Source organism: Rana temporaria, chromosome 3 (assembly GCF_905171775.1).
Source record: "Rana temporaria chromosome 3, aRanTem1.1, whole genome shotgun sequence".
Taxonomy (NCBI): Eukaryota; Metazoa; Chordata; class Amphibia; order Anura; family Ranidae; genus Rana; species Rana temporaria.
In genome coordinates this window covers 447786606-447813212 of record NC_053491.1, presented here as the reverse complement: position 1 = coordinate 447813212, position 26607 = coordinate 447786606, and the positions used below count along the sequence as shown (strand labels likewise).

The following is a 26607-nucleotide window of genomic DNA, read 5'->3' as shown; positions in this document are numbered from 1 at the left end:
AGATTTGGTATGGTTATCCACTCGGAATTTACGACTTAATATTCCTTCAAAGAAACTTGGTCGTCAATATACAGGACCTTTCTCAATTTCTCATGTAATAAATAAAAATGCTGTTAGATTACTTCTACCTCCAGATTGGAAGATTCATCCATCTTTTCATGTTTCACTAATCAAGCCTTATAAATCTAACCCCTTTCCAAATAGAGATCCACAACCTCCTCCTCCAATTCAAGTTTTTGGTGAAACTGAATATCAGGTAGAGAAGATTCTTGATTCTAGGAAAAGAGGATCCTCTATTCAATATTTGATTCGTTGGAAAGGCTATTCTCCCACAGATGATTCCTGGGAATGTTCTTCAAATATTCATGCTCCTCGGCTCATTAAGCAGTTTCATCATAAATATCCTGATAAACCATGTCTCACTGGGCGCTCCGGAGGTGCCCCCTTGAGGAGGGGGGTATGTAACGCCGTCAGCGTTACTCCTTCCACATGGAGCGCAGACTTGTCACTTATGACAGTTGCGCTCCATTCAGATACACGTCCGCGTCACTTCCGGTGCGCGGACGTCTGCGCTCCACGTTGGAACGCGGAAGTGCGTTCCAACGTGCGGCGCTCAGCTCAGCCACTGCCCGGGCTATTTAAACTCCCGGGAATGGCGGCAGGGTGTTGGGATATTCCTGTTGGACCCTGCCGCCACCTGGGAACCCAGAACGAGCTACAGAGTCCCTGTAGCACCTCTCTTCACAGCGCACCTGTTCAGAGACCCAAGACATCACTAGCTTCTGCTGGAGATTCACCACCATTGCTCACTACAGGCTAGATACCACCACCACCTGTGCGGACTTTCCTGGTACAAACCACCTCCTAAACCGCAAGTATATCTAAACCACATTACTGCTGTATAAGGTACCATCAACACCTGTGCGGACTTTCCTGGTACAGACCACCTCCTAAACCGCAAGTATATGTAATACCAGCTTGTTGCTAATAGTGATTGCTAGTATATGCCTGAACTATATCCTAGACTCTATACTTATTACTATATACTAGCACCAGATACAGCAGAGTACTTCATACTATTCATATGTGTGTGGTGAGATACTACAATACCAGTAATTTCTACTACCTTTATTTGATGCAAATACCTAAATTAGATTTACGATTATAGTATCTGGGTTGTGTCTATCAATTAAGCTTAAGAGGAATTAAGCTACTACTTTTATGTATTACCTTCATTAGAGGATATGATGATAATACCCCAAACTCTTATTGTTCTGTGAGAGTGAAGTGGTGGTTGATTTCTGATAAGCCTCTACACCTGCGGTCTAAACATTAAGTAGAGTCTTATCATTTTCAGGGTCATAACAGTCACCCAGTCACCCAGTCACTCTGTCCCTCTGTCACCCAGTCCCTCTGTCACCCAGTCCCTGTCACCCAGCCCTCCGTCACCCAGCTCTCCGTCACCCAGCCCTCCGTCACCCAGCCCTCCGTCACCCAGCCCTCCGTCACCCAGCCCTCCGTCACCCAGCTCTCCGTCACCCAGCCCCCTGTCACCCAGCCCTCTGTCACCCAGCTCTCCATCACCCAGTCCTCCGTCACCCAGCTCTCCGTCACCCAACCCCCTGTCACCCAGTCCCTCTGTCACCCAGCCCTCTGTCACCCAGTCCCTCTGTCACCCAGTCCCTCTGTCACCCAGCCCCTCTGTCACCCAGCCCCTCTGTCACCCAGCCCCTCTGTCACCCAGCCCCTCTGTCACCCAGTCCTCTGTCACCCTGTCACCCAGTCCTCTGTCACCCAGTCCTCTGTCACCCTGTCACCCAGCCCTCTGTCACCCAGCCCTCTGTCACCCTGTCACCCAGCCCTCTGTCACCCAGCCCTCTGTCACCCAGCCCTCTGTCACCCTGTCCCCTGTCACCCTGTCACCCAGCCCTCTGTCACCCAGCCCTCTGTCACCCAGCCCTCTGTCACCCAGTCCCCTGTCACCCAGTCCCCTGTCACCCAGTACCCTGTCACCCAGTCCCCTGTCACCCAGCCCTCTGTCACCCAGCCCTCTGTCACCCAGCCCTCTGTCACGGGCCCGCTGATTTCATAATACGCCCCTGCCCCCAAAACTGGCAAAAAAATATGTAAAAAAACGTATTTTTTTTTGGGGGGGGGGGGGGGTGTCCCTGAATGGCAGTTTGGAAATGTGGTCACCCTAGTTGCGGGTTCACTGCCCGGTTCCCTACTGCGCATGCGTGAGCCAGGCGGCACGCCCTCACTGGTCCCCGCTGTCTCCTGGAACCAGTGTGTTTCCCAGAAGACAGAGGGGGGGACGTTAAGGGGCGCGACTCCCGCGGCAGTCTATTCACTGAAGTGGGTGCAAATACCTGTACTATACAGGTATCTGCACCGGAGGGGGGGAGGGTTCTGAAAAGCGGAGGTTCACTTTTTGTGTGTACCTCTGCTGTAAGACGTGTGCACCTGGAAGATTAACCTGCAGGGAATGTTTGGGGGGGCAGGACTGTGGCCATTGGGAGTAGAAAATGTCCCAGAATCAGTGGGAGTAAACAATGTCCCATCTTTGGTACCAGTAAGAGATATTTTGCCATGTCATTGGGAGGAATTGTGCCCCATCATTGGGTGGAATTGTGGCCTGTCATTGGGAGGATTTGTGCCCCATCATTGGTGTAGCACCCAGGTGTTTAGGCAGGGTTGCTGCTAAATTTACCTGCCAGGTATAGCTACCTTGGCTAATTGTTGAGGATCAATTGATTTCACTCTCATGCTGCGTACACACGGTCTGAATTGTTGCAAAGTACGATTGATAGGTGCAGCGGAGTCAATTTAGATCAGACGTTGTGTAGTAACAGGAACTGGCTTCTTTATTGGAACATCACCACACAGGGAAAAATGTCACTGCACATGGTAAGAAGAACACACAGGCAGGAAAAAGGCAAAACCAACAAGTACATCACTGTGGACAGGAAATACAACACATCATAGAAAAGACATAGCATAGCATATCACTGAGCATTAGCGACATCTTGTGTCCTTTTTCTAAACTGCATTCAATACAATAGGCTAAGCTGAAGGTTTGTTGTATCTCCAACACCCCTTCTCAACAACTAAGGCCGCGTACACACGGTGGGTCCATCCCATGAGAACGGTCCGAAGGACCGTTTTCATCGGTTAACCGATGAAGCAGACTGATGGTCTGATGTGCCTACACACCATGGGCTAGATTCACGGAGAGATACGACGGTGTATCTCCTGATACGCCGTCGTATCTCTGACTTAGGCTGGTCGTATCTATGCGCCTGATTCATAGAATCAGTTACGCATAGATATGCCTAAGATCCGACAGGTGTAACTGTGTTACACCGTCGGATCTTACCTGCAATTTAAAAATGGCGCGGGGGCGTTCTCGCTGATTTACGCTGAGAAATATGTAAATCAGCGAGATACGCCAAATCACGAACGTACGCGGACCCGACGCAGTGTTGTTACGACATTTCCGTAGCGGTTTTCCCGGCGTATACTTACCCCTGCTTCTATGAGGCGCAGCCAATGTTAAGTATAGCCGTTGTTCCCGCGTCGATTTTTGTTTTTCTTAACGTCGTTTGCGTACGCCGATTCAGAAACCCGCGCGACGCAAGTTACGCTCACGCCGAAACCACTGACGTCCTAGCGACGTCAGTGGGAGCAATGCACGCCGGGAAATTTCGCGGACGGCGCATGCTCATTTAAATCGGCGCGGGGACGCGCCTGATTTAAATAGTACACTCCCCCTAGCCGCGGAATTTGAATTCCGCCGGGGGTTTTACGATCCGCCGCCGCAAGTTTGGAGGTAAGTGGTTTGTGAATTACCCACTTGCCTCTCAAACTTGCGGCAGCGGATCTTAAATCACATAGATCACGCGGATCTAAAGATCCGCTGATCTATGTGAATCTAGCCCACTCAGTTTAAAAAACGATCGAGTCCAACGCGGTTACGTAAAACACGACGTGCAGAGAAAAAAGAAGTTCAATGCTTCCAAGCATGCGTCAACTTGATTCTGAACATGCGTGGGTTTTGAACCAATGCTTTTGCGTACTAACCATCGGTTTTGACCTATCGATTAGGTGTCCATCGGTTGAATTTTAAAGCAAGTTCTAAATTTTTGGACCGAAGGATAACTGACCGATGGGGCGTACACACGGTCGGTTTGGACCGATGAAACTGAACTTCAGTCCCTTTTCATCGGTTTTGTCCGATCGTGTGTACAGGGCCTAAGGCTTAGGCTGCATTCACACCTAAGCGTCGGTCGTTTTTTCGGGCGTTTTTTTCGGGCGTTTTGTATTCATGCTTGTTTGCATACAGCGTCGTGCGACGTTTTTGTACTTCGACGTTTTTTATTTTAGCCAATAGGAAAAATGATCATCTTTTCATCACTTGTTGCTATGTTGGTAGATTTTTTTAATCTTCTGCCTGGGTGAAAAGTTCTATTGATTAAAGCGACGAAACGCCCGTAGCAAACGCTCGTTGTCGCGCTAGTCGCTTGAATCGAGCGTTTCCATTACTTTCTATGGGAAATGGAAACGCTGAAATACGCCCAAACCGCCCGATACGCGCGACAAAAAAGGGTCCGGAACTTGTTTGAGCTTTAGGCGTTCGGCGTCAGGCGTATTGGCGTGCAGATGTGAACCAACTCCATAGGCAATAATGTATTTTTTCCCCTTTAGCGTATTTGAGCGTCGCGCTTCCGGTCGACAAAACGCTCAGGTGTGAATGCAGCCTTAGTCTGTTAACCACTTGCTTACTGGGCACATAAACCCCCTTCGTTCCCAGGCGAAATCTCAGCGTCCGGCACTGCGTCGCTTTAACTGACAATTGCGCGGTCGTGCGACGTGGCTCCCAAACAAAATTGGCGTCCTTTTTTCCCCACAAATAGAGCTTTCTTTTGGTGGTATTTGATCACCTCTGCGGTTTTTATTTTTTGCGCTATAAACAAAAAAAGAGCAACAATTTAAAAAAAATATATATTTTTTTTACTTGTTGCTATAATAAATATCCCAATTTTTTTTAAAAAAACTATTTTTTTTCTCAGTTAAGGCCGATACGTATTTTTCGACGTATTTTTGTAAAAAAAAAAAAAAAATCACAATAAGCGACTGGTTTGCGCAAAAGTTATAGCGCCTACAAAATGGGGAACAGAATTATGATTTTTTTTATTATTTTTTTTTTTACTAGTAATGGCGGCGATCTGCGATTTTTATTGGGACTGGGATATTGCGGCGGACGTATCGGACACTTTTGACACAAATTTGGCGCCATTTACATTTATACGGCGATCAGTGATATAAAAATGCACTAATTACTGTATAAATGTGACTGGCAGTGAAGGGGTTAACACTAGGGGGTGAGGAAGGGGTTAACTGTGTAGCCTGGGTGTGTTATAACTGTGTGGGGGGAGGGGGGTGACTGGGGGAGGGGACCGATGCTGTGTCCCTATGTACAAGAGACACAGATCGGTCTCCTCTCCTCTCACAGCACGTGGAGCTCTGTGTTTACACACAGAGCTCCACGTTCCTGCTGTCACCTACCGTGTCACCGACGATCGCGTGTACCCGGCGGACATCGCGGCCGCCAGGTACACGCATCGGGTCTTCGGCGATGCGTCGGGACAGTTTTTACCCGCCGCGCGCCACCCAGTGGCGCGCGCGGGTAATGCACACAAAGGCCGTTTTTAAACGGCCACTTGGCACTTGAGAGCCGCGCTGCGGACGTATTTCGTCTATAGCGCGGATCTCAAGTGGTTAAACCTATCTTCTTTGTGATCCTTGAATGTCTTTCAGCGGTCAGGGGCTTCGTAAGGATGTCTGCTGTCATATCCTCGGTCGGGCAATAAATTAACTCAAGAAGACCTTGCTCTTGAACATCCCTAAGAAAGTGAAACTTCACATCAATGTGCTTAACTCCTGAATGTGCGAGTCCAATGCATCCTTGATTGTCCTCATAGATTTCTATTGGTCCCAACTGTGGTTGACCCAAATCTGTTAAAAGCTGTCTCAGCCATATACCGTATTTATCGCGGTATAACGCGCTCTGGCGTATACCGCGCACCCCCAAAGTGGCAGCCAATCCTGTGGGAAAAAAACGATTTTTTGTTTTTTTGTACTTACAGTTTTAATGTCTTGCGCGGCGTCCATCTGCGGCCTCGTCGGGTCCGGCGTCCTTCTGCGGCCTCGTCGGGTCCGGCGTCCTTCTGCGGCTTCGGGTGTCCTCTTCGGCGGGTCGGGTGTCCATCTTCGGCGGGTCGGGCGTCCATCTTCGGCGGGTCCGGTGTCCATCTTCGGCGGGTCCGGTGTCCATCTTCGGCGGGTCCGGTGTCCATCTTCGGCGGGTCCGGCGTCCTTCTGCGGCGTCCTCCCGCTCGTTTCCCGCCACGACTTTGAATACTGCGCCCGCATATAGCGAGCGCAGTACACTCGTGAATCTTCGATCAGGCTCGGGCGCCTCTCGCACTGACGTCCTGTACGCTCAGGACGTCAGTACGAGAGGCGCCGAGACTGCCCGAAGATTCACGAGTGTACTGCGCTCGCTATATGCGGGCACAGTATTCAAACTCGTGGCGGGAAAGCGGGTATCGGCGTATATCGCGCACCCACGATTTTGCCCTGATTTTCAGGGCAAAATAGTGCGCGGTATACGCCGATAAATACGGTAACTTCTTTGCTTGCCTGCACTGCGGCAATGTATTCTGCTTCAGTAGATGACAGTGAAACAGTGAGTTGCTTTTTACTAGTCCAACTGATAGCACCTCCTGACAGGAAATGTGGCCACTGGTACATTTTCTGTCATTGGTGTCTCCTGCCCAGTCAGCATCCACATATCCTGTTAAGGTGCTTTCATCGCTTGCTGATAACTTTAGCTTGTAGTGCAAAGTCCCTTTAAGATAGCGAATGAATCGTCTTAAAGCATTCCAGTCTTTTTGGCTTGGCATTGCAACCTTTCTGCATAGGATTCCAAGTGTTGCTGCAATGTCCGGCCTTGTAGCAGTGGTAAGGTACAGCAATTTCCCTATTGCTTTCCTGTATTGAGTATTAGTAGGTAATAGGCTATCTTGACAATTCATCTCCTTTAGGTAGTTGGTTTCCATGGGAGATTTCACTGGTTTGGCGTCTTCCATTCCAAAAGTTTCAATTATTTCTTGTATTTTGTGTCTTTGATTCAGAAGGAAGCTGCCATCTTCCTCTCTCTCGATCTGGATGCCGAGGTAATTCTTTATATTGCCAAGGGGGCAGATTCAGGTAGCTTTTACGGCGGCGTATCTCCAGATACGCCGCCGTAATTTGAAATCTGCGCCGGCGTATCGTTACGCCGATTCTCAAAGGCAGATACGCAAAAAAAATAGGCTTCCTCCGCCGACGTAACTTGAATGCGGTGGCGTATAATTGTGTGCAATATTACGTTGACCGCTAGGGGCGCTTCCGTTGTTTTCGGCGTAGAATATGCAAATTACCTAGTTACGTCGATTCACGAACGTACGTGCGCCCGGCGGTAGTTTTTTACGTTGTTTGCGTAAGACTTTTTCGGCGTAACGTTGCTCCTGCTATCAGGAGGCGCAGCCAATGTTAAGTATGGACGTCGTTCCCGCTTCGAAATTTGAATTTTTTACGTCGTTTGCGTAAGTCGTTCGCGAATAGGGCTGGACGTAATTTACATTCACGTCGAAACCAATACGTCGTTCACACGTACTTGAGAGCAATGCACACTGGGATATGTACACAGACGGCGAATGCGCCGTTCGTAAAACACGTCAATCACGTCAGGTCATCACACATTAGCATAAAACACGCCCCCCTTCCACATTTGTATTACGCGGGCTTACGCTGGCCCCATTTACGCTACGCCGTCGCAACTTACGGAGCAAGTGCTTTGTGAATACTGCACTTGCTCCTGTAAGTTGCGTCGGCGTAGCGTAAATACAATACGGTGTGCCGCCGTAACTAGGCACGCATGTACCGGAATCTGCCCCAAGGTCTTTGGTGTCAAAGTGCTGATTTAGTTTTTCCAATATTTCTGTTTCATCCCCTTCATGCTCATAGCAAATCAGGATATCGTCCACATAAATAGACCCATCTGTTTGTCAACCTCTTTGTGTATAAGCAGGGGTCTGCTTTACTCCTTTGAAAGTTTTGATGTGTAAGCACTTCATTTATTTTTATATTTCACGCTCTGGCTGCTTGTTTTAGGCCATATATACTCCTGCGAAGTTTGCATACTAGGTCTGACCTTTGTTCATCTTTGAATCCTGGTGGCTGTTCCATGTAGATTTCTTCTGTTAAATCGCCATGTAGAATCGCGGTTTTCACATCAAAATGTTTCACTTGCATTTTTCTTGTGACGGCTACTGTCAGTAAAGTCCGTATTGTAGTGTGCTTGACTACTGGTGCAAACGTCTCATCGTAGTCCTCTCCGTATTTTTGAGAATAGCCTTTGGCTACTAGTCTTGCTTTGTACCGTTCAATTGTGCCATCTGCATTGTATTTCACTTTAACCACTTGACCACTGGGCACGTAAACCCACTTAATAACCAGACCAATTTTCAGCTTTCGGTGCTCTCACAATTTGAATGACAATTACTTAGTCATACAACATTGTACCCAAATTAAATTTTCGTCCTTTTTTTCCACACAAATAGAACTTTCTTTTGGTGGTATTTAATCACCGTTGGGTTTTTTATTTGTTGCGCTTTAAGAGAAAAAAGACTGAAAATTCTGTAAAAAAAAATGAATTTTTCTTTGTTTCTGTTATAAAATTTAGCAAAGTTAGTATTTTTTCTTCATTCTTTTGCATAAATGTCAAAGATGAAGTTACGCTGAGTAAATAGATACCCAACATGTCACCCTTCAAAATTGCACACGCTCGTGGAATGGTATTGGGGTATTGCAGAGTATTGTGGGGTATTGCAGAGTATTGTGGGGTATTGCAGAGTAGTGTGGGGTATTGCAGAGTATTTTGGGGTATTGCAGAGTATTTTGGGGTATTGCAGAGTAGTGTGGGGTGTTGCAGAGTAGTGTGGGGTGTTGCAGAGTAGTGTGGGGTGTTGCAGAGTAGTGTGGGGTGTTGCAGAGTATTTTGGGGTATTGCAGAGTATTGTGGGGTATTGCAGAGTTGGGGCAGGGATGGATGGCTGGATCTGTGACTGCATTTGTCACAGATCCAGCCCACAGCTGCTGCATCCGCTCTCTCCCCTCTCCTCTCACACTGTACCGTTCGGTACAGAGAGGGGAGGGAGGAACCGGCGTCATCACATGACGCCGGTTTGTTTACAAGTGATCGCTCCGTCATTGGACGGAGCGATCACTTGGTAAACCGCCGCTATCAGCGGCGATTTACCGTGATCCGTGGTCACGGACATTCCCGTGTGCGCGCCCCAGAGGGCGCGCCACGATTCTGGGAGGACGTCCATGGACATCCTCCCAGAGTTAAGCAACCGCCTTGTAGACGTATTTCGTCTATAGGGCGGTGGTTAACTGGTTAAAAGTCCATTTACAGCCTATGGCTTTCCTTCCGGGTGCGGCGGGTGGTAGTTCTGTAAGTGTCCATGTTTTAGTGTCATGCATGGATTTTATCTCTTCCTCAGCAGCCTTTATCCATTTAGTTGCTTCTTGTTCTGAAAGTTGATATATGTCTTCCCAGTTTACAGGTTCGTTGACACTGGCAGTACTTGCTTTTTATGAGAGAGGTATGGGTGGTTTACCTTTGTTTTATCTTGTTGACTATCTTGTTTTTGTGTCTGTGCCTTCTTGTATCTGCTCTTCAATATTGGGTGAGTCTACGCTCACTTCAACTGTTTGTTCGGAAGTTACAGAGATGGGCTGGTCAATGTGAGTTTTCTCTTCTATTCTTGCTTCTATTGTTGTCATTACATTGTCTCTTAAAGCGGGGGTTCACCCTTTTTTCTTTTGCTGTACATACCTGGTATAGCCAGTGGCGTCACTAGGGTTGGTGTCACCCGGTGCGGTAAAACATGGTGTCACCCCCCCCCCTCTGTCTAGGCTGCCCAGCACCAAGCAGGCAGCGCACGGGCATGGGGCGCACCCCAAACCAGCCCCTGTAAATGATAGTATAGGGCAGTATAGTGGCAGGTTAGGGTAGTATAGAGTGGTATAGTAGCAGGTTGGTGTAGTGGGGTGGTATAGGACAGTTTAAGGTGGTATAGGGCATGTTGGGGTGATATAGGGTAGTTTGGGGTGGTATAGGGCAAGTTAGGGTTGCATAGGGCAGGTTGGGGTGGTATAGGGCAAGTTAGGGGGGTACAGGGCAGGTTGGGGTGGTATAGTGCAAGTTAGGGTGGCATAGGGCAAGTTGGGATGGCATGGGAAAGGTTGGGGTGGTACAGGGCAAGTTAGGGTGGCATTAGGCAGGTTGGGGTGGTATAGGGCAAGTTATGGTGGCATAGGGCAGATTGGGGTGGCACAGGGCAAGTTAGGGTGGCACAGGGCAAGTTGGGGTGGCATGGGAAAGTTTGGGGTGGTACAGGGCAGGCTGTGGTGGCACAAGATAGGCTGGGTGGTACAGGGCAGGCTAGGGTGGTATAGGGCTGTTTGGGGTGGTATAGGGCTGTTTGGGGTGGTACAGGGCAGGCTGAGTGAAACAGGGCAGGCTGGGGTGGTACAGGGCAGGCTGGGGTGGCACAGAGCAGGCTGGGGTGGTACAGGGCAGGCTGGGATTGCACAGGGCAGGCTGGGCATGTCAGCTAAAAAAAAAAAACGGGATGGTGTCACCATTCTAGCAGGTGTCACCCGGTGCGGACCGCACCCCCCTAGCAACGCCTCTGCGTATAGCTATTTTCTTACCCGGCTTCCGGGTAGTGGCTCCCGCGGGAGTGGGCGTTCCTATGCAGTAGTTAGTGATTGACGTGATGACAAAAACTAACCCCCCCCCCCCCCCCGTCGCATAAGGAGCGTCACGAGTTGCCGAAAGAGGCCGAACGTCGGTGCGCAGGCGCCATATAGCGCCGACCCGACGTTCGGCTTCTTTTTCGGCAACTCGTGACGCTCCTTATGCGACGGATGGGTAGTTTTTGTCATCAAGTCAATCACTAACTGCTGCATAGGAACGCCCACTACCCGGAAGCCGGGTAAGAAAATAGCTATACGAGGTATGTACAGCAAAAAAAAAATTGGCATACTGTTAATGTCGTGAGTGAGCTCAATGTAATGTTAGAAAATAGTTTTTAGGGTGAACCCCTGCTTTAAATCTTCAACAAAAGTTATGCTGTTGCTAATGGTAACCTTGGCTGTTTTGGGATTTAGGATTCTGTAACCCTTGACATTGTCACTGTATCCGACGAAGATACCTTCAAACGCTCTGTTTTGGAGTTTGTTGCGTTTTTCTTTAGGTATGTAGATGAATGCTTTGCATCCAAAAACTCTTAGGCCCTGTACACACGATCGAACATGTCTGTTGAAACTCGTCCGCAGACCAGTTTCAGCGGACAGATCCGACCGTGTGTACAGCCTAGCAGATAGGTTTCCAGCAGAAAAAAGTTTTAAAGCATGCTTTAAAACTTATCTGCTGGAAACCCGTCCGTCCGACATGTCCGCTGGTTAGTACACCTAACCAGCGGACAGAAATCTCCCACATGCGTCGAATGGATTCGACGCATGCTTGGAAGTATTTTACTTCCTGGTTTGGTGACGTGGCGGCGTCAACGTCACCGCCACGTCACCGCGCTGTCTGTCCGCGGGGATTTCGGTTTGATGGTAATCCACCTGATTACTATTATCCCATCGGCAACGCCGTTGCCATTACATTGGCGGCGTTACCGAGTTACTAGGAGCGCGCGCGCGGGGGGGGGCAGTCCGGGCAGACTCTCACTCTGTCAGGGGCAGGGCGGGATGGAGCTGGCCTGTGATTGGGTCACAGGCCAGCTCTGGGTCATGTGTCGACGTTGTGACGCTGGCGCATGCACGCGCCTGAAGTCTCCCGCCCGCAGCAGTGTAGTGTGATTGGTCGGGAGGGAGTGAGTCTGGCTCACCTCCCCACCGTCACCTCAGCCGCCGACATGGCGACATCTCCCAGTCCCCCGGCCGCCGCGGAGGCTCCACTCCACCACCAACGGTCCGGACTCCGGGGACACTGTCACTCACCGTGCCAGCCCAGCAGTGCACCGACCGACCGACTGTGGGCCGTGGCCCTGCGCAGGTGAGGAGGCTCAGGCGAGGGACTCGAGCGGCAACGGATTGGGAGTGGGGGGGCCGGGGGGGGGGGACAGATGATGGGACACTCCACCGGACCGCTGATGGGACCACTCCACATGCCCAGGCAGACCCAGTATCATCACACTTCACCTGCCCAGCAATACTGTACAATATAGATTCAGTGTGCAGTGTGAGTGACACTGCTGCAGTGCACACTGAATCTATATTGTACAGTATTGCTGCCTGGGCAGGTGGAGTGTGATGATGATGATATTAATGTACACAGTATTGCATTTGTTGGGTCTGCCATATACTGTACTGACTGTACACTATTATAGTGTACAGTACAGTATATGGCAGGCCCAGCAAATGCAATACTGTGTACATTAATATCATCATCATCATCACACTCCACCTGCCCAGGCAGCAATACTGTACAATATAGATTCAGTGTGCAGTGTGAGTGACACTTCTGCAGTGCACACTGAATCTATATTGTACAGTATTGCTGGGCACTGGAGTGTGATGATGATATTAATAATTGTACACAGTATTGCATTTGCTGTGTACAGCCATCAGACCGAAATCTCCGAGCGCACATGTTCGATGAAAACGGTCCACGGACCGTTTTCATTGAACATGTTCTATCGTGTGCACAGGGCCTTAGGTGTTTTACACTTGGCTTCTCATTGTGCCATAGTTCATATGGGGTTTTCTCCACTGTTCTGGAAAGAAGTCTGTTCTGCAGATATGTAGCTGTCATGGCTGCCTCACCCCAGTATTTTTGTGGTAGTCCAGAGTCTGTCAGCATACATCTGATCATTTCAGTCAGAGTTCTATTCTTTCTTTCAGCTACTCCATTTTGTTCTGGTGTATATGGGACTGTCTTTTGATGTTCTATTCCATGCCTTTTTAAGTACTCTTGTATTTTACCTCCTGTGAATTCACCTCCATTATCCCCCTGAAGTATGAGAGGCTTCCTCTGAAACTTGTTACTTGTCTTTGTTATATACCGTGTTTCCCCGAAAATAAGACCTACCCCGAAAATAAGACCTAGCGTCATTTTCCAGGAGGGATGCAATATAAGCCATACCCCGAAAATAAGCCCTAGTTTAAAATGCTTGTAAAATTCTATAATTCTCTCTATTACAGTAGTACACAATGTACACTGTGTGTGTTTTTGTAATATAAATGCAGGGAAGAGAGCTCCAGCGGGTCACAGAAGCGCAGAGCGGCGCTATAAGAAGATATTTGGCACAATTATATTACAGAAACACACATTGTACATTATATACCACTGTAATAGAGTGGATTATTGGATTTTACAAGCATTTTAACTCGCACTGGGGATTCCTGACTGGCAGGGAGAGGGGGAGAGAAGACATCACATTACATGGTAAGACCTACCCTGAAAATAAGCCCTACTGTGTCTTTTGTTGCCAAAATAATTATAAGACCCGGGCTTATTTTTGGGGAAACACGGTAGTCTTGTAATTTGTCGAAAACTTCACTCTTGTGTTGCATTAGGTAGGCGACTGTATATCTTGAATAGTCGTCTATGAAAGTCACTATGTACGTGTTGCCTCCAGGTGTTGGTGGGTTTAGGGGACCACACACACGTCACTGTGAACTAAGTCAAGTGGTCTTGAAGCTCTTTTCTGACTGACTTTGGGAAGTGTTGCTCTTGTAGCTTTGGATTTAATGGAACATTCACATTTAACGGTGACTGGACATGGGGATACGATTAGATCCCTTGTCAGATTCCGCCTCTGTAGTTCCTGTATGCATTCTGGGTGTCTGTGACCTAGACGTCTGTGCCATATATGTATACAGTCATTGTGCTTGTGTGTACATAGTCTTACCTTATTTCTTTCACTGTGTCGAGGTGATATAGATGATCATCCAGCTTGGCACTTGCTATTGTCTGTTTGCCGTTTAGAATGGAACACTTGTCACCTTAGAATTTCACAGTGAGTCCTGTGGCTGTTAGACGCTTCACAGATAAGAGTCCTCCTTCTAGATTAGGAACATAGGGCCAGATTCTCAGAGACTTACGTCGGTGTATCAGTAGATACGCCGACGTAAGTCCGAATATGCGTCGTCGTAAATTTAAGCGTATTCTGGAAACCAGATACGCTTAAATTAGGCTAAGATACGAGCGGCGTAAGTCTCCTACGCCGTCGTATCTTAGGGTGCATATTTACGCTGGCCACTAGGTGGCGCTTCCGTTGAGTTCGGCGTAGAATATGCAAATGACTAGATACGCCGATTCACGAACGTACGTGCGGCCCTCGCAATTAGTTACGCTGTTTACGCTAGTGATACGCCGGCGTAAAGATAAAGCTTGTCTCTCGGTGGCGCATCCCATGCAAAGTATGGACGTCGGAACAAGCGTATATTTTTACGTCGTTTGCATAAGTTGTACGCGAATAGGGCTGTGCGTAAATTACGTTCACGTCACAGGCATTGAGCCGACGTATCTTTGGGCGTAAATACGACGTGATACTGAGAATGCGCGCGCATGCGCCGTTCGTTCGGCCATGCATCTACATGGGGTCAAGCCTCATTTAAATACAACACGTCCCCTACAGTCTACTTGGAATTACGCGCGCGCTTACGCCGGCCCATTTACGCTACGCCGCCGTAACTTAGGACGCAAGTGCTTTGTGGATACAGCACTTGCCTCTCTAAGTTGCAACGGCGTAGCGAAAATACGGTACGCTACACCCGCGCAACGTAGAACGGCCGTACCTGAATCTAGGCCATAAAGCACATCTTTCACTGGTATGATTAAATTGTGTCCCGCATCGTCAGGGCATACAAGGGTTCCATGCCCACATCCTTCTGCATGTATTTTGCTTCCATCTGCAGGTGCAGGAACAGGTGCGATTTACACGCTGTCCTGCACCCACAACCACCCGCGCAAGTGTGAACCAAGCCTAAGGTCACTAACTCACATTCATACATACACATACTGGGCCATATTCTCAAATAATTTACGCCGGCGTATCAGCAGATACGCCGACGTAAGTCCGATCCTATGTTTAAGTGTATTCTCAAACTGAGATACACTTAAACATGCCTAAGATACGACGGCCTGCGCCGTTGTATCTTAGGCTGCAATATTTACGCTGACCGCTAGGTGGTGGTCAGCGTAGAATATGCAAATGACTAGTCACGCAGATTCTCTAACGTACGCTTGCCCGCCGTAGTGTTTTAACGTCGTTTCCGTAAGCGATACGCGGTGTAAAGATAAACATGCCCCCTAGGTGGCGTACTCAATGTTAAGTATGGCCGTCGATCCCGCATCGAAATTTGAAAATTTAACGTCGTTTGCGTAAGTCGTCCGTGAATGGCGCTGGACGCCATTTACGTTACAGTCAAAACAAATGACGTCCGTGAGACGTCATTTAGCGCAATGCACGTCGGGTAATTTACCCGACGGAGCATGCGCATTACGATCGGCGCGGGAGCGCGCCTAATTTAAATGATCCACGCCCCCTACCAGGATCATTTGAATTAGGAGTGCTTGCGCGGGTGGACTTTACGCGACGCCGCCGCAAGTTTACAGGTAAGTGGTTTGGGAATCAGGCACTTGCCACTTAAACTTGCGGCGGCGTAACGTAAAGGACATACGTTCCGCCGCCTCAGATCTTTAAGAATATGGCCCACTATGGCCGAATTAGGGAGTTTTTTCACTGCTCTTGTGAAAAAAACGCAGGCAAAAACGAATATTTGTTTTTGCTGCTTTCTCTAGACTCTTGACTCCCATCATGCACCTGTGAAACTTGGACACCAGACAAAAAAAATGCACCGAAAATACATCCCCGGGTGTGCTTATGATGCATTTTCCATAGTAATTAATGGGAGATTAGGTGTTTTTGGTGCACTTTTTTGAAAAACGCACCAAAGATGCAGGATTTTGAAAAAGGCACTGCAGCACACTGGTGTGAAGAATTCCATAGGATTAAAGGAATATATTTTTCTACCATTTTTTTTATTAAATTTTTTTTTTACCCCAAAAATAGATCAATTTTAAAGTGCTCTTAGATGGAAGCCCATTAAACTTCCAGCATGTCTTTGGAGTGTGGCAGGAAACCCACGCAGGCACAGGGAGAACGTGCAAACTCCATGCAGGTAGTGTCATGGATGGGATTTGAACCACCAATCCTAGCACTGCAGTGGCGGTGCGTCTATAGAGGGCGCAGGAGCGCCGCCCCCTCTCGCTCCTGGACCACCACTGAAAAACGATACATAGATTCATGCATTGCATGAATCAATGTATTGTCGCCGCTGCCCACTATTCAGATGGCCGGCCCCCTGGCGAGCACTGGCCATCTGAATAATGGCAGCTGGTTGGCTTTGGAAGCGTCTATCAGAGCCAGCGGGCACAGTGGAGACAATGGCATGGCACAGTGGCGACAATTGATGGGCGCAGTGGCTACGTTTGGCATGGCACAGTGGCGACAATTGATGGGCACAGTGGCGACAATGGCATGGCACAGTGGCGACAATTGATGACACAGTGGCTGCGTTTGGCATGGCACAGTGGCGACAATTGATGGGCACAGTGGCGACAATGGCATGGCACAGTAGCGACAATTGATGGCACAGTGGCTGCGTTTGGCAGGGCACAGTGGTGACAAATGATGGGCACAGTGGCGACAAATGATGGGCACAGTGCCGACAAATGATGGGCACAGTGGCAACAATTGATGGCACAGTGGCCGCGTTTTGCATGGCACAGTGGCGACAATTTTATGGCACAGTGGCGACAATTTTATGGTACAGTGGCTGCGTTTGATTGGCACAGTGGCTGTGTTTGATGGGTAAAGTGGTGGTAATTGATGAGCACAGTGGCGGTAATTGATGAGCACAGTGACGGCAATTGATGGGCACAGTGAGGCTGCAATTGATTTTTTTCTTTTTTTCGTTTGTTTGTTTATTTGCGCCCCCCAAACATTTTGAGCACCAGCCACCACTGACTGCCAGGCAGAGGTGCTAACCACTAACAATGAAAACTCAGGAGGTATGTTTCATCAGGGATACTGTTTGCAGTGTCAGAGAGTTACCCGATGAAGGGCTAATAATGTAAATATGGAACAGCAAGCAAGTAAAAATCAAAGCAAAAACTATTTTAAATGCAAAAGCTTAAAATTAAAGCCCAATGCAAATATTATATTGGTTCAATTTTCAGTGGTGACAATTGATGGGCACAGTGGCGACAATGGCATGGCACAGTGGCGACAATTGATGGACACAGTGGCTGCGTTTGGCATGGCACAGTGGTGACAATTGATGGGCACAGTGGCGACAATGGCATGGCACAGTGGCGACAATTGATGGACACAGTGGCTGCGTTTGGCATGGCACAGTGGCGACAATTGATGGACACAGTGGCTGCGTTTTGCATGGTACAGTGGTGACAATGGCATGGCACAGTGGTGACAATGGCATGGCACAGTGGCGACAATGGCATGGCACAGTGGTGACACATGATGGGCACAGTGGCAACAATTGATGGCACAGTGGCTGCGTTTTGCATGGCACAGTGGCGACAATTTTATGGCACAGTGGCGACAATTTTATGGTACAGTGGCTGCGTTTGATGGGCACAGTGGCTGTGTTTAATGGGTACAGTGGTGGCAATTGATGAGCACAGTGGCGGCAATTGATGGGCATAGTGGCGGCAATTGATGGGCATAGTGGCGGCAATTGATGGGCACAGTGGTGACAATTGATGGGCACAGTGAGGCTGCAATTGATGTTTTCTTTTTTTTGTTTGTTTATTTGCGCCCCCCAAACATTTTGAGCACCAGCCGCCACTGACTGCCAGGCAGAGGTGCTAACCACTAACAATGAAAACTCAGGAGGTATTCATCAGGGATACTGTTTGCAGTGTCAGAGAGTTACCCAATGAAGGGCTAATAATGTAAATATGGAACAGCAAGCAAGTAAAAATCAAAGCAAAAACTATTTTAAATGCAAAAGCTCAAAATGAAAGCCCAATGCAAATATTATATTGGTTCCCTTTTCATAGGTGATCAATGAATCAAACTTACTACACACTAAAAATAAAACATTTAATAAAGGTTCTATCTTCTTTGTTACAGATTTTTTTTTCAGAGACTTCTAATGGCTTCTGAGCAAAATCCCATAAGTGGCGGTGTAATACACGAGAATGAACACAAGGGGGAACCAGAGATACATGCAGCCATATCAGAGATTGCTGCAGAGGGACAGGGACCAGAATGGGGGACAGTTGGGGCAGCTTTAGGCGAGACTGGGCAAGAAACAACCAGGCAAAGACAGGAGAAGAGCAGAGAGGAAGAAGAGAATGAAAGGACTGACAGAGAGCTCTCGGAGACCATTGAGAAGTTGGATTCAGTGTTACTGGAGGCTGGAGAAAAAGAGGTGCATGTAGAGGGAGATGGGACGGATATAAACACAACAGGAGAGGTGAGTGCAGCAATAGAAAAGACCGCTGGGTCAGAGAAAGAGACCCCTGTGCAGGTGCCAGGAGGGGAGCCCCTTGTGCAGGTGTCAGGAGGGGAGACCCTTGTGCAGGTGTCAGGAGGGGAGCCCCTTGTGCAGGTGTCAGGAGGGGAGCCCCTTGTGCAGGTGTCAGGAGGGGAGCCCCTTGTGCAGGTGTCAGGAGGGGAGCCCCTTGTGCAGGTGTCAGGAGGGGAGCCCCTTGTGCAGGTGTCAGGAGGGGAGCCCCTTGTGCAGGTGTCAGGAGGGGAGCCCCTTGTGCAGGTGTCAGGAGGGGAGCCCCATGTGCAGGTGTCAGGAGGGGAGCCCCTTGTGCAGGTGTCAGGAGGGGAGACCCTTGTGCCAGAAGGGGAGCCCCTTGTGCAGGTGCCAGGAGGGGAGCTTCTTGTGCAAGTGCCAGTATGGGAGCCCACTGTGCAAGTGTCAGGAGGGGAGACGCTTGTGCAGGTGTCAGGAGGGGAGCCCCTTTTCCAAGTGTCAGGAGGGGAGCCCCTTGTGCAAGTGTCAGGAGGGGAGCCCCTTGTGCAAGTGTCAGGAGGGGAGCCCCTTTTCCAAGTGTCAGGAGGGGAGCCCCTAGTGCAGGTTCCAGGAGGGGAGCCCCTAGTGCAGGTGCCAGGAGGGGAGCCCCTTGTGCAGGTGCCAGGATGGGAGACCCTTGTGCAGGTGCCAGGATGGGAGCCCACTGTGCAAGTTCCAGGAGCGGAGCCCCTTGTGCAAATGTCAGGAGGGGAGCCCCTTGTGCAAGTGCCAGGATGGGAGCCCCTTGTGCAAGTGTCAGGAGGGGAGCCCCTTGTGCAAGTGTCAGGAGGGGAGCCCCTTGTGCAAGTGTCAGGAGGGGAACCTGCTGTGCAAGTGCCTTCGGCAGAGGGCACTGCGCAGGTACCAGAAGACGAGGTCGCTGTGTATGTATCAGTAATGATGACCCCTGTTAAAGAGGCAGAAAGGGAGTCAGTAGGGGACACTACTTTGCAGGTATCAGAAGAAACAAGTCAGGTGACCAATAGGTCAGCAAGCCAAGATCTAGGTTTACAAGTGACAACAGAAGAGGATGTAAGCTCCTGTCCTGCAGAGGGGACAGGTATTGGCATGTATGAGAGTGTAACACAGGTAACTAAAGCAGGCGAGGCATGGATAGACACCCTGGTAAAAAACATAGTGACAGAGGTGACATCACATGGCACCAAAGCAGGTGAAGCACCGACTGACAATCAGGCACCGGTATTCAAAGAATGTTCAGATTCCAGCAGTGAGATGACGGAGGAGGGGGGGCATTCCTGTGCAGGCAGGACAACAATCCCCGACCGTGAACAGGTGACATTAGAGGAGACAGGTGCAGCTGTCCCGGGGACAGGTATACCGGCTCAGGTGTCTTATGACATAACTGTGCAGGAGGAGGGGGAGGTGACCGGTTCTCCAGGACAGACAGGTAGACAACAGGTAGGACTAGAAGGGGTCACAGCCAGTCTCACAGAGCAGGAAACAGCTGCTGAAGTGGAAGCAGATAGACCGGTAAAAGCCTCAGGTGAGGAAGCACACGGGGAAGTGACACCTGATCTGATGACTGTCCCCAGCAGGGAGGGGACAGCAGATCCAGGACACCCAGTAGCATGCCGGGAGAAGGAGTGGCCGCCTCTTATTTGCACTGGCATTGAGGTGAGGGCAGACACAGCTGAGCAGAGAGACACACAGCAAGGGATAGTGCCTGAGAAGGAACTGTGTCCAGGTGAACCAGACATGAAGGACAGGGAGATGGTAGAAGATGGGGTCACCCTGACCCCTGAGACCCCCATAGAAAGAGAAATCCGCCTGAGCATGGAAAGAGAGACGACGCTGCGCCAGGAAAGGGGCATCAGCGTGCATGTTGGGGAGCCAGAGCTGGTGGAGGTGCGCAGGAAGACAATGGCGGTGGAGCCGGTGGCGTTGCCCGGTAAAGAGCGCCAGTTGGCGGGGGCACAGATGCAAAGAGAGATCCAGCTGGAGACCCAAAGAGAGCAAGACCTGGTGGACCAGGGCAAAGTGATGGGCACGTATGACCGCGGACCCCAACAGGAGCTGCAGGAGAAGAAAATGATGTTTGAAAGCATGAACACAGGTAGGTACATTTTTTTTTAAATATAGGTGTTCCCTATCTATTCCACCTACCACCCATCTCTACACTTTTCGTGTCGTTTATGTGTAAAAAAAAATAAAAAATAATATCCACTTGGGAAAATTGCATCCAAAAGTAAAATAATTTTACTTCTGTGGATTTAATTATGCCTATAGAATCCTGTATCCTTCTCATCAGTCCCAGCCTAATTCCGCGTACACACGATCGGAAATTCCGACAAGAAAAGCGTGGATTTTTTTCCGACTGAATTTTGACTCATACACACGGTCACACCAAATTCCAACCGTCAAGAACGCGGTGACGTACAACACTACGACGAGCCGAGAAAAATGAAGTTCAATGATTCCGAATTGATTCAGAGCATGCGTCGAAATTCCATACAGACGATCGGAATTTCCGACAAGAACTTTTCCCCGTCGGAAAAATTGAGAACCAGCTCTCAATTTTTTTGCTGTCGGAAATTCCGACAGAAAAAGTTTGATGGAGCCTACACGCGGTCGCAATTTCCGACCAAAAGCTCAAATCGAACTTTTCTTGTCGCAATTTCTGATCGTGTGTACGCGGCATAAAGGCGCTAGCAATCTAACAATCTTTCCATAGTCCTACTGGCCCCGAAATAATTTGTGGAAAAGCCTCCAGTATTTATTTGGCTGTCAGAAAAAAAACTCACCAATACTCCATGCAGCTAGTGTTCCTGCTAAGTATTAAACCCATGAGCCCATGTCTGCAAGGCAAGAGTTCTAACCACTACGCCACTATGGTGCGGAAGAACATTTACTGCCCTTACAATGAAGATAGGGGGCACTTTATTGTGGCTGACGGCAGATGTGCCCATTTGTGGCCAGTTTCTTCACCGAAACCTCACTGCAGCTGCTGATGCCAGTGATTCCTGGTCTCGGTGGTGTCACAAGGACAAATGACAGGTCCTCTTTGTCTGCAGGCTTCTCCATTCCTTACCTGTAATTCATGGTTTCCACCCACCATTCTTCGTAGCTGACCAGCATGTCCTGTACTGAATTCGGAGGAACACCTGTTTTTCTCTCCTGACCAGTTTGACATCCGTACTTAATTAGTACATGATAGTCTGAGGTGTGTCCCCTGGCACTCACCCCTTCCCCCACTTACCTGAAGATACCTGCGTATACTCACCTGTGCTGGTCACCTGCTTCAATTCAGCTGAGGGCACCTACCTGACGTGCTTTATATCTGTCAGCTACCTTGACTATCTACAGTATCTGGAAACGCCAACCTCACCTGTGCTTTATAACTGTCACCTACTGTACCTTCTCTGCCTACTGGGGACACTAACCTCACCTGTGCTTTATAACTGTCACCTACTGTACCTTCTCTGCCTACTGGGGACACCAACCTCACCTGTGCCTTATAACTGTCACCTACTGTACCTTCTCTGCCTACTGGGGACACCAACCTCACCTGTGCTTTATAACTGTCACCTACTGTACCTTCTCTGCCTACTGGGGACACCAACCTCACCTGTGCTTTATAACCGTCACCTACTGTACCTTCTCTGCCTACTGGGGACACCAACCTCATCTGTGCTTTATAACTGTCACCTACTGTACCTTCTCTGCCTACTGGGGACACCAACCTCACCTGTGCTTTATAACTGTCACCTACTGTACTTTCTCTGCCTACTGGGGACACCAACCTCACCTGTGCTTTATAACTGTCACCTACTGTACCTTCTCTGCCTACTGGGGACACCAACCTCACCTGTACCTTATAACTGTCACCTACTGTACCTTCTCTGCCTACTGGGGATACCAACCTCACCTGTGCTTTATAACTGTCACCTACTGTACCTTATCTGCCTACTGGGGACACCAACCTCACCTGTGCTGTGTAATTGCCACCTACCTCCTCTGTTCACTTGTGTACAACAACTTTACCCTTGGTTTATAACTGTCACCTATATTCCCTGTCTACTTGAGGACACCAACCTCACCTGTGCTTTTTATTTTTAATCTACCTTGTCTATTTACCCGGGGACAACAACCTTACCTGTGCTTTATGTTACCTACCCTACCTGTCTACCTGATGACACCAACCTCATCTGTACTTAATGGCTTTCAACCACCTCCCCCATCTATCAAGGGCACACCAACCTTACTTGTGCTTTATTACTGTGCCTTACCTTGCCTGTCTACCTAGGAACACCAACCTCAGCTGTGCTTTTTATTTTTCATCTACCTTGTCTATTTGCCTGGGGACAACAACCTTACCTGTGCGTTTTGTTGGCCACCCATCTCCCCAGTAATATCTATGGGGCACCAACCTTACATGTGTTTTAGAACTGTCCCCTGCATCCTCTGTTTACCTGGGGACACCAACTTCACCTGTGCTTTATATCTGTCACTTATCTTGCCTGTACACCTAGGGACACCAACCTCACCTGTGTTTTTTTTAGGTTTGTCCCCTACATTACCTTCCTTGTCTACCTAAGGGGGCACCAACCTCACCTGTGATTTATAACTGTCACCTATATCCTTTGTCTACCTCAGGACACCAACCTCACCTGTGATTTATAACTGTCACCTATATCCTTTGTCTACCTCAGGATACCAACCTCACCTGTGATTTATAACTGTCACCTATATCCTTTGTCTACCTCAGGACACCAACCTCACCTGTGATTTATAACTGTCACCTATATCCTTTGTCTACCTCAGGACACCAACCTCACCTGTGATTTATATCTGTTTCCTGAGTTTTCGGTCTACCTAGGGACACCAACCGCACCTGTGTTTTATGTTTGTCACCTATCTTCCCGATATACCTATGGGACACCAACCTCACCTTTGTTTTAGAACTGTCACCTACCTTGCCTGTGTACCTGGGGACAGCAATCTCACCTGTGATTTATAACGGTCACCTACTTTCTCTGTCTACCTGGGGGACACCAACTTTACTGGTGCTTTATAACTGTCCCCTACCTTGCCTGTCTACCTGGGGACACCAACATGTGCTTTAAAACTGTCACCTACGTCCTCTGTCTTCCTAAAGGGGAACCAACCTCACCCAGGGCTGTCTTAATGGCATCACGGGCCCCTGGGCAAAGTAATGCTCTGGGGCCCCTACAATGATGACAGTGCAGGTAAACCAACATCAAGTAGGTAGGCGGCAGGCTGCCTCCCCTGTGTATCTATCACTGTCAGTGCCATCATGGTGTCCCCAATTTCGGGGCAGCGTGGGCTCAAGGACCAGCTGCTTTGGGGAAAGCGCAGGGGCCCCCCATGCAGCTGGGGCCCCTGGACAGTGCCCTATCATTAGGACAGCCCTGACCGTACCCTTGCTTTATAACCGTCCCCTACCTTCCCTGTCTACCTGGGGACACCAGACTTGCCTGTGTTTTATGTTTGTCACCTTCCTCCCCTGTCTACCTAAGAGACACCAACCTCACCTGTGCTTTATAACTGTCACCTATGTCCCTTGTTTACCTTGGGACACCAATCTCACCTGTGCTTTATATCTGACACCTACCTCTGTTTATCTAGGGACAACAACTTCACCCTTGACCTATAATTGTCACCTACCTCCCCTGTCTACCTAGGGGATACCAACATCACCTGTGCTTTATATCTGTCACCTAGCATGCCTTTCTACCTGGAGATACCTGGCCCCCACCTGTCCTTTCTAACTGTCGTGTTATAGCTGTCACCTACCTCCTGTGCCTACCTGAGAGCACCAGCCTCACCCCTTTTCATAACGGTCACCTACATTCCCTGTCTTCCTTAGAGCACCTAGCACATTTGTATTTTATACAAAAGTTGTTCCGTGGAAAAAAAAATTGGTTCCTGGACTGCCGCACTCTGATAGGCGATTTATTGAAACAAAATGAACAAAGGATAAAATCCAAAGCTGTATAACATTCAAAAATTCATGCAACACTGCAATCAATGGTAGAAAGTGGACATAGGGGACAAAAAAGCTAACCTGTTTCACATCATGGACAGATGCTTAATCATAGCTCTGATTAAGCATCTACCTCAGGTTTATTGCCTAAGGATAATCACACCAAGGCAATGCAAATGAGGTGAGCAAATCTGTCTGCCTCCTAATACGTATGCACTTATATACTGTACATAGAAACAAGGTTTTTAATCTATTAACACACACTGATAAGATTATTTGCACTAATTTTGATACCTTTTACATGTAAGTACATCTAAAAAGCATTAAAAAGGACTATAGTTGCCCTTTTAAGATAAGGTAATGTAATATTATGAATTAGTAACTTTATGAGTCTGAATGAATCAATTTCTGACATGTCACATTATACACTAATTGTACACATTTTTTAAAAAGCTCCACCTTTTATCATTACAAATCAATGTACGCCAGCCCAGTGACTATGCCTCGGCTGTCATCAGTCTGCTGCAGGCAGGATGAATCATTTTCTCAGTCTCCACTCCCCCCCCCCAATGATCAGGGTCATGCGCAGCCTATTGAATTAGGGTGTGCACCCAAAGATCAAACACACTTGCGTGTGTGTGTGTGTGATATATACAGTAAACCTTGGTTTGAGAGTAACTTGGTTTGAGAGCGTTTTTCAAGACAGGCAAAATGTTTTAATACATTTTGACTTGATATACAAGCGATGTCTTGATATAAGAGTAGCGTCAGGTCACAACTGAGTATAAAAAAAAGAGGGGCCTCTAAGTGTAGCAATATGGTTACCGTATTTATCGGGGTATTGCGCGCTCCGGTGTATAGCGCGCACCCCTAATGTGGACCCGCATTCCTGTAAAAAAAAAAACATTTTAGTACTTACAGTTTTGGTGTCTTGCGCGGCGTCCATCGGCGGCCTCGTCGGGTCCGGCGTCCGTCTGCGGCTTCGGTGGTGTTCTCCTCGTGGGGTCCGTCTGCAGCTTCGGTGGTGTCCTCCTCGTCGTGTCCGTCTGCGGCTTCGGTGGTGTCCTCCTCGTCCGGTCCGGCATCCGTCTGCGGCTTCGGTGGTGTCCTCCCGGCTTCTCCCGCGCTGTCTCCCCGTCGAATCGCTGCTTCCCGCGCTCAGTTTGAACGCCTCCGCCGACGTATACCGAGTGCAGTACCCTCGGCTACATTCGGCCAGGCTCGGCTTCGCTCGTGCTCACGCTCTGTGACGTTTATGCGTGAGCACGAGCGAAGCCGAGCCTGGCCGAATGTACCCGAGTGTACTGCGCTCGGTATATGTCGGCGCAGGCATTCAAACTGAGCGCGGGAAGCGGGTATCGGCGTATATCGCGCACCCACGATTTTCCCCTTATTTTAAGGGGAAAAAAAGTGCGCGGTATACGCCGATAAATACGGTACATTTAATGAAGATATAACATTTAGCAACATATTGCTACACTTAGAGGTGCCTCTCTTCTTTTTTATACCCTGTAAAAAAAAATGCTTTGATATACAAGTGCTTTGGATTACAAGCATGTTTCTGGAACAAATTATGCTCGCAAACTAAGGTTTTACTGTGTGTGTGTGTGTGTGTGTGTGTGTGTGTATGTATGTATGTGTATGTATGTGTATGTATATATATATATATATATATATATCAGTAGGGCAATGGACAGTGTCGGTGGAGCAGTGGACGGTGTCAATAGGGTAGAGATTGGTGTCAGTGGTTCATTTTTTTTTTTTTTATAATTAAATTTTTTTTTTTAAATAAAAACTTTTTAATTAATTTTAGTTTTTTTACAATTTTTATTTGTATTTTTATTTTGCTTTGGTGAAATATCAGGGATCTGAAAAGACCCCTGATGTCTCACTTTTGAGAGAGATTCCCCAGTCCCTTTCTTTGCAGCAAAGCAGCAGGGGGAATCCGCACAGCACAG

General features: G+C 48.6%; 1 protein-coding gene across 1 annotated transcript in view; it reads left to right on the top strand.

Annotated features, from left to right (window-relative positions):
• The window catches only part of MISP3 (MISP family member 3), a 71591-nt gene that overhangs the window by 7223 nt on the left and 37761 nt on the right, over nt 1-26607 (top strand). The window contains exon 2 of the mRNA XM_040346590.1: nt 18288-20758. Coding sequence (XP_040202524.1) covers nt 18310-20758 — 2449 coding nt within the window. The 5' untranslated portion in view covers nt 18288-18309. The remainder of the gene's footprint in view (nt 1-18287; nt 20759-26607) is intronic.